A 9,693-nucleotide genomic window follows, 5' to 3' on the forward strand; every position below is an offset into this window, starting at 1 on the left:
AGAATGCTCTGTTATACAGATAGCTAGAATCTCAGCCATAAAGCAGGGCAGGACTGCTGCTTACAATGGGGGGGATCAGATAGGATCTGTGCCACTGTGACTCCTAGAGAAAAGCCGGTCTATACTAAATATTACACATTGTTTTCAGTCCAAAAACAAACCTAGTTTCTTCTAATCAAGTCAATTTCAAATAAAAGAAAAACCTTATTTTCTCTTTGGCTGAGGATTTATTGACTGGTACCAACAAGCAGCAATTCCTCAGTGTACCATTCCCTGACCTTCAGTGATTGGATCATTACTCACAGGCTCAGGTTTCTGGCATCTGAGAAATATAGCAAATAAGCAATGAAATATCTCTCTCTCTGCCCCCAACTGTGTCACTGAACTATAGCGGGGTGACTGTACCCCAATGTTTCTATATATCTGTAACCTTGTTATGGGCTAAGGAGGCCCAGCCTGAAGGCCAGTTAGGGGGGGTTTGGGGTGAGTGCTTATTTGTGCCCTGGGTACCCCTGGAACTATAGCGGGGTGACTGGTACCCCAATGTTTCTATATATCTGTAACCTTGTTATGGGCTAAGGGGGCCCAGCCTGAAGGCCAGTTAGGGGGGGATTTGGGGTGAGTGCTTATTTGTGCCCTGGGTACCCCTGGAACTATAGCAGGGTGACTGTTACCCCAATGTTTCTATATATCTGTAACCTTGTTATGGGCTAAGGGGGCCCAGCCTGAAGGCCAGTTAGGGGGGGATTTGGGGTGAGTGCTTATTTGTGCCCTGGGTACCCCTGGAACTATAGCGGGGTGACTGTTACCCCAATGTTTCTATGTATCTGTAACCCTTTAATGAGCCGGGAGCCTGGGTGACGTAGGTGTAAGAATCGTGGGTTTCTCAGCATCTAAAAATCCCCTGCAAAAGGGCAGAGAGGAATCGGCACAATCTCTAACTCGCTGGCGCGGCCCCTACCCAGTAACATATGTAGGAATCAGTAGCCAACGCAAGCACTAATTATTAGCCAGCACCCCCACCAGCTAGCAGTGTGCGCTCTCTAATTAAATGGAAAGTCGAGTACAAATGAGAAGCCAACGCAGGCGGGAACATTAACAGGCGCCACATACACAGAAGAGTTGAAAGCCAGCGAGTAGGCACTCAGTATTAGTCACTGAAACCGCAAGCTTTATTAGCCAACAGATGCAGCAGCAGGGCAGGGGGTCTAGCAGCAGGGCTGAGGGTCTAGCAGCAGGGCAGGGGGTCTAGCAGCAGGGCAGGGGGTCTAGCAGCAGGGCTGGGGGTCTAGCAGCAGGGCAGGGGGTCTAGCAGCAGGGCTGGGGGTCTAGCAGCAGGGCAGGGGGTTCTAGCAGCAGGGCTGGGGGTCTAGCAGCAGGGCAGGGGGTCTAGCAGCAGGGCAGGGGGTCTAGCAGAAGGGCAGGGGGTCTAGCAGCAGGGCAGGGGGTCTAGCAGCAGGGCTGGGGGTCCAGCAGCAGGGCAGGGGGTCTAGCAGCAGGGCTGGGGGTCTAGCAGCAGGTCAGGGGGTCTAGCAGCAGGGCAGGGGGTCTAGCAGCAGGGCAGGGGGTCTAGCAGCAGGGCAGGGGGTCTAGCAGCAGGGCAGGGGGTCTAGCAGCAGGGCAGGGGGTCTAGCAGCAGGGCAGGGGGTCTAGCAGCAGGGCTGGGGGTCTAGCAGCAGGGCAGGGGGTCTAGCAGCAGGACTGGGGGGCTAGCAGCAGGGCAGGGGGTCTAGCAGCAGGGCAGGGGGGCTAGCAGCAGGACAGAGGGGCTAGCAGTGGGGCTAGCAGCAGGGCAGGGGGTCTAGCAGTGGGGTAGCAGCAGGGCAGGGGGTCTAGCAGCAGGGCAGAGGGGCTAGCAGCAGGACAGGGGGTCTAGCAGCAGAGCAGCGAGGCTAGCAGCAGGGCAGGGGGTCTAGCAGCAGGGCAGGGGGGCTAGCAGCAGGACAGAGGGGCTAGCAGTGGGGCTAGCAGCAGGGCAGGGGGTCTAGCAGTTGAGTAGCAGCAGGGCAGGGGGTTTAGCAGCAGGGCAGAGGGGCTAGCAGCAGGACAGGGGGTCTAGCAGCAGAGCAGCGAGGCTAGCAGCAGGACAGGGGGTCTAGTAGTTGAGTAGCAGCAGGGCAGGGGGCTTAGCAGCAGGGCAGAGGGGCTAGCAGCAGGACAGGGGGTCTAGAAGCAGAGCAGCGAGGCTAGCAGCAGGACAGGGGGTCTAGCAGTGGGTTAGCAGCAGGGCAGGGGGTTTAGCAGCAGGGCAGGGGGGCTAGCAGCAGGGCAGAGGGGCTAGCAGCATGGCTGGGGGTCTAGCAGCAGGGCAGAGGGGTTAGCAGCAGGGCAGGGGGTCTAGCAGCAGGGCAGGGGTTTAGCAGCAGGGCAGGGGTCTAGCAGCAGGGCAGGGGGTTTAGCAGCAGGGCAGGGGGTCTAGCAGCAGGGCAGAGGGGCTAGCAGCAGGGCAGAGGGGCTAGCAGCAGGGCAGGGGGTCTAGCAGGAGGGCGCCACATCACTGCAATATCGACTTAATATCAACAGATATTATAGACTATAAACAGTAAAAGTCAGTGGGCCCGATTCACTAAAGTCCGAAATAAGGATCGATTCACTAAAAGGACACTTGTCATAATTAAGAAGCGATGTTCTTGGCGTTATTTATCTTGCGACGACATATTTTCAAGCAACGTGCTGAGTAATATATTGCTTGAAAATATGTCGTCGCAAGATAAATAACGCCAAGAACATCGCTTCTTAATTATGACAAGTGTCCTTTTAGTGAATCGAGCGAAAAATAAGAAGTGATAAGATTTTTAACGCATGCTATAAATAGCACTCCTTATTTCGGACTTTAGTGAATCGGGCCCAGTGTATGGTGGTTTAGGGCACTTTAAAGGCCAACCAAAGTTTTTCAAATTACTGTCCCCGGTAAAGGGTTCTAAGTCCTAACTTTGCTTTTACTTCGCTTCGTCGCCAAAATGCTTCCAGGTGGGGTCTCTTTTAAATTACAAACCAAGGAAAAAGAAGTAGAAAAATCATAAAAAAAAACAAGAAGACCAATGTAAAAGTTGATAAGAATTAGCCAATTTAAAACATAATAGGGGTCATTTATAAAGCCTGGGCAAATTTGCACCTGGGCAGTATCCCACGGCAACTAACCAGATGTTTGCTTTCGCAGTTCTACCTGCAGCTGGCTGAAAAATCTAATCACTGATTGGTCGCTCTAAGATACAAATTTGCCCTGTGTTTATAAATAAGCCCCACTAAATTTAATGTAAAGGTAAACTTTCCCTTTAAATAAAAGACAACTTCTAAAGCAACTAATCAGATCGTCGCTTTCAGTTTCTTACTGGTAACAGACCAATCACAGCCAACAGCACCTGTGCTATTTGGCCCCCATATCTGTGGAAGTTTGGAGGGCTATTTAGCACCCATATTTGTAAATGAACCCTCTGACGGCCGTGTCTGTCTGTCCCAATGTAACAGAAGCATCCGACTTGCGCTACATTGTAGCAGGACAATAGAAATGAATGGATATTGGGAAGCTGCTTAGAAATAGATTTCCTTTCATTAGGCAAAAATGTTATTTTTGGGTTAATATCCCCTTAAACAAAAGGCTCCGACTTCCTAATGTTCCTAATTGCTATAAATGTATTTATTTATGGCCGGATGAAGGCGGAACCCCATGACATTCGGAGCTGCCGGAGAGGGGGGGGGGTTCTTCCCCACAGACCCCGAGTGGGAGGCGAGATTTTTACACCCCATTAACTCATTTCTGACGGATATTTTCGGAATCACTTAAACAAGCAGCTGTTACCCAACACCCCCCCAAAAAAAGCTCCTTTTATAGTTCAGGGAAGGGATAAAAAGCCAGCGGTTCATGTTCCCTGGGAGTCTATGGAGCTTGGCAGCCTTGGAAAGGAATATCTGTAATTCAGGTAGAAGCTCGGCGGGCGAGTGAGATACAGCGCCGGCACGGAGCCCCCACACCTGCACCGTATACACCCATTGTGACCCCAATAAACTCCGCGAGTGGCAATAAATTTACTGCATCTCTTCTCTGGCCACAGCAGCTGGCAATTTGCGCAGGAACAATGGGGATCATGCAGAATAAGTCGAGGATTGGAGGAACTGGGAAAGGTAACCTGCCAACTGGGCATCAGTAAATGCCACATCATCATTATACCGTTAGGTTTCGTGTTGCTTTGCGTATAGGTGGCACTTGGTGTAACTCAACCCCCAAAATCATGATAAATGGCATTGTTTTGCCTCACATTAAATGCCTGAATGTGCCAATAAAGGCTCAAGCTGTCAATTACAATTGCACCCATAGTTATCAGCCCTTTTGTGCACCAAATATCAACTCTTTTGTGCACCAAATATCAACTCTTTTTTGCATTAATTATCGGCTCTTCTTTGCACCAAATATCAACTCTTTTTTGCACTAATTATCGGCTCTTATGTGCACCAAATATCAACTCTTCTGTGCACCAAATATCAACTCTTTTGTGCACCAAATATCAACTCTTCTGTGCACCAAATATCAACTCTTCTGTGCCCCAAATATCAGCTCTTTTTTGCACTAATTATCGGCTCTTCTGTGCCCCAAATATCAACTCTTTTTTGCACTAATTATCGGCCCTTTTGTGCACCAAATATCAGCCCTTCTGTGCAGGCCATCTAAGTCATGCCAATGCCATCTCTCACTGTTTTGCTGGTCCCCTTTAAGACCAAGTCAGAAGAGGAGGGTGAAATTTGTGTTTGGGGGGGCTACCATGTAAGAGCTTGTAACTATATACTTAAATTTGACAGCTGGTCTCTTTTTGGGCACAGCCCCAATTTACCTTTATATTTTCCTCCTAAAAATATTGCGGAATATGCACCTCAGTCTAACGCTCTTCAAACTACTTTTCCTTATCTCTTTACTCTCCCCACCAGGCAAGCAATGCAAATCACTGGGTGAGCGGGGGGTCCCACTAACACCAGGGTCCACCAGGAGTTTCCCACAATCCAGCCATATGAGATGGGTAGCATTTGGAACTGTCCTTCAGATAATCTATGTATATATTGGTGCCGCAGCACAGTACGGAGCAATGACGGTTATATTGTCCTCTGCAGTCTTCTATCTCTATTCAAGTTAATTATCATTAAATACTCGGCTACTTAGTATATACTGATTGCAAGCTCTGTGGGTGAAAGTGCCAGAGGTTATACTAATTGAAATACTTGAATCCCAGGCCAGACTGGAGGACTACATAGAGACCCCCGGATCTGACGGCTGTGCATTGTGCATTATGAGGCCCCTCTGCCAGTGCCGAGCTGGTTGGGTCGCACATTGCAGTCACCACTGTAAGTGATACAACCCAATAACAGGTTGGCACAAACCCAAGTGTAGAACTTTCCTGGCAACTGCCCGGCGCCGGAACAATGGGGCATTATAGGCTCCTGAAACAAAGCCACTAAGCACTCTCGGTTCCATAATTTCACCTTTGTGCTAACTGAAAAGCATAACGGGCCGCCATAAAGGATCCAGTTCTGAGATCCCCGTTCACTTCATGGAGTGTAGGAGTCAGACCCCCGGCTTCCCACTGAGCTGGAACTTGTTCTACTCATAAAGGAAAGTGGCTGATTGTGCAGAAAATAAGTGGCACTGATCTATTTGTATGGTGGGGGGGGGGGTTGGATGATAAAGGAAGCAGGGAGCCTATAATGGGCTTAGGGGGCACGGCTGGGGGATGCCCCTTGGCCCCAGAGCTGCTGGGCTTGTCTAGATGAGAAAATGGACTGGAACCAAAGTTATTCCTGCAAAGTCTGACTCTCTGGCATTGTGCTTTATCCCTTGTCCTGGGTCAGAATGGAAAACCCAATGGGCCCGGCGGCCCAGACCCGATCCCCACAGAGCGCTCCCCCAACTGCCTCCCTCCCCCGATGCCCTGAAGGTAAGTTTAATTTAAGTGGGCTCAGGGAAGGGGGTCGGACAGGTGGTGGGGGCCCCTGCGGGGGGTGTGTAGCCCACAGCTGTGCCCATTGTGGGGTGCAGGGGCCCCTAAGGTACTAGCCCCGGTAGGCCCTGCACGCCCCTAGTCCAACTCTGCCCTTGGCTCTTGAGGGATGTAAACTCAGGGGCCTGGATCCCCCCCAAAAAAATCTATCATCTATCTATCTATTGATCATCTATCCATCATCTATCATCTATCTATCTATCGATCATCTATCTATCATCTATCTATCTATCCATCTATGTATCTATCTATCTATCTATCTATCTATCATCTATCTATCTATCTATCTATCATCTATCTATCTATCATCTATCTATCTATCATCTATCTATCATCTATCTATCTATCTATCATCTATCTATCTATCGATCATCTATCTATCATCTATCTATCTATCATCTATCTATCTATCCATCTATGTATCTATCTATCTATCTATCTATCTATCTATCATCTATCTATCTATCCATCTATGTATCTATCTATCTATCATCTATCTATCTATCTATCTATCATCTATCTATCTATCTATCATCTATCTATCTATCATCTATCTATCATCTATCTATCTATCTATCATCTATCTATCTATCGATCATCTATCTATCATCTATCTATCTATCATCTATCTATCTATCTATCGATCATCTATCTATCATCTATCTATCTATCATCTATCTATCTATCTATCATCTATCTATCATCTATCTATCTATCTATCGATCATCTATCTATCTATCTATCTATCTATCATCTATGTATCTATCGATCATCTATCTATCATCTATCTATCCATCTATCTATCATCTATCTATCATCTATCTATCATCTATCTATCATCTATCTATCTATCATCTATCTATCTATCATCTATGTATCTATCGATCATCTATCTATCATCTATCTATCTATCCATCTATCCATCTATCTATCATCTATCTATCATCTATCTATCTATCATCTATCTATCATCTATCTATCATCTATCTATCATCTATCTATCTATCATCTATGTATCTATCGATCATCTATCTATCTATCCATCTATCTATCATCTATCTATCATCTATCTATCATCTATCTATCTATCAATCATCTATCTATCATCTATCTATCATCTATCTATCTATCTATCATCTATGTATCTATCGATCATCTATCTATCATCTATCTATCTATCCATCTATCTATCATCTATCTATCTATCTATCTATCTATCTATCTATCGATCATCTATCTATCATCTATCTATCTATCAATCATCTATCTATCATCTATCTATCATCTATCTATCAATCATCTATCTATCTATCATCTATCTATCAATCATCTATCTATCATCTATCTATCATCTATCTATCTATCTATCATCTATGTATCTATCTATCATCTATCTATCATCTATCTATCTATCAATCATCTATCTATCATCTATCTATCGATCATCTATCTATCTATCCATCTATCTATCATCTATCTATCATCTATCTATCATCTATCTATCATCTATCTATCTATCAATCATCTATCTATCATCTATCTATCATCTATCTATCTATCTATCATCTATGTATCTATCGATCATCTATCTATCATCTATCTATCTATCCATCTATCTATCATCTATCTATCTATCTATCTATCTATCTATCTATCGATCATCTATCTATCATCTATCTATCTATCATCTATCTATCATCATCTATCTATCATCATCTATCTATCTATCATCTATCTATCAATCATCTATCATCATCTATCTATCATCTATCTATCTATCTATCTATCTATCTATCATCTATCTATCATCTATCTATCTATCAATCATCTATCTATCATCTATCTATCATCTATCTATCTATCATCTATGTATCTATCGATCATTTATCTATCATCTATCTATCTATCCATCTATCTATCATCTATCTATCATCTATCTATCATCTATCTATCTATCTATCTATCATCTATCTATCATCTATCTATCTATCCATCTATCTATCATCTATCTATCATCTATCTATCTATCTATCTATCTATCATCTATCTATCATCTATCTATCATCTATCTATCTATCTATCTATCTATCTATCAATCATCTATCTATCATCTATCTATCTATCTATCTATCTATCATCTATGTATCTATCGATCATCTATCTATCATCTATCTATCTATCTATCCATCTATCTATCATCTATCTATCATCTATCTATCTATCCATCTATCTATCATCTATCTATCATCTATCTATCTATCATCTATCTATCTATCTATCATCTATCTATCTATCAATCATCTATCTATCATCTATCTATCATCTATCTATCTATCTATCATCTATCTATCGATCATCTATCTATCATCTATCTATCTATCTATCTATCGATCATCTATCTATCTATCTATCATCTATCTATCTATCTATCGATCATCTATCTATCATCTATGTATCTATCGATCATCTATCTATCATCTATCTATCTATCTATCGATCATCTATCTATCTATCATCTATGTATCTATCGATCATCTATCTATCATCTATCTATCTATCTATCGATCATCTATCTATCTATCTATCATCTATGTATCTATCGATCATCTATCTATCATCTATCTATCTATCTATCTATCATCTATCTATCATCTATCTATCTATCTATCTATCTATCTATCGATCATCTATCTATCATCTATCTATCTATCTATCTATCTATCTATCATCTATCTATCATCTATCTATCAATCATCTATCTATCTATCATCTATCTATCAATCATCTATCTATCATCTATCTATCATCTATCTATCTATCTATCATCTATGTATCTATCTATCATCTATCTATCATCTATCTATCTATCAATCATCTATCTATCATCTATCTATCATCTATCTATCATCTATCTATCTATCATCTATGTATCTATCGATCATTTATCTATCATCTATCTATCTATCCATCTATCTATCATCTATCTATCATCTATCTATCATCTATCTATCTATCTATCTATCATCTATCTATCTATCTATCTATCTATCTATCTATCGATCATCTATCTATCATCTATCTATCTATCTATCTATCTATCTATCTATTGATCATCTATCCATCATCTATCTATCATCTATGTATCTTTCTATCTATCTATTTATCTATCAATCTATCTATCTATCTATCTATTTGGTGAAATTCTATCCCCCACATGTAATAAAGGCACTAAGTTTTCCCAGGTGCAGTATCCCATAGCAACCAATAAGATGTTTGCTTTTAAACAGGTGACCAGTAAATGCTGCCTGCTGATTGGTTGCTATGGGTTACTGCGCTGGGCAAACGTAGTGCCTTTTATTACATAAGTCTTTGCAAATGCAATGGAATTAATATTGCAAAAAGCACCCCAGTGTGCCCTACCCATGCCAGTTATGTCAAGTAACATAATGTAAGTCACTCCTGCTGTGTCTAAACTACATTTCCCAGCAAGCTCTGATGACCAGAGGGCCCCATGCACGGCAGCAGCTATGGAACAACTGGAAACTCTGAGCCCCCCTGCACCCCACTATTTACTCACCCAGCTGGCCGGAAGTCCGGCAGGGGTCTGTCCAACGGTAAGCGATCGCTCAGGTAGGCATTGTAGCCGTAGTACTGGAACTGCTTGAAAGCCACCCGGCGGTTTTCGGGGCTCAGATCTTGACCCCAAGTT

The 9,693-nt window shown here is 43.3% G+C and overlaps 1 protein-coding gene across 1 annotated transcript in view; it reads right to left on the minus strand.

Moving 5' to 3' along the window:
* galnt18 (polypeptide N-acetylgalactosaminyltransferase 18) overlaps positions 1-9,693 on the minus strand; it is a 231,821-nt gene that overhangs the window by 66,935 nt on the left and 155,193 nt on the right. The window contains exon 2 of the mRNA XM_031900397.1: positions 9,562-9,693. This exon is cut by the window's right edge and continues 58 nt beyond it. Coding sequence (XP_031756257.1) covers positions 9,562-9,693 — 132 coding nt within the window. The remainder of the gene's footprint in view (positions 1-9,561) is intronic.

The sequence above is a fragment of the Xenopus tropicalis genome, chromosome 4 (genome assembly GCF_000004195.4).
Source record: "Xenopus tropicalis strain Nigerian chromosome 4, UCB_Xtro_10.0, whole genome shotgun sequence".
NCBI lineage: Eukaryota > Metazoa > Chordata > Amphibia > Anura > Pipidae > Xenopus > Xenopus tropicalis.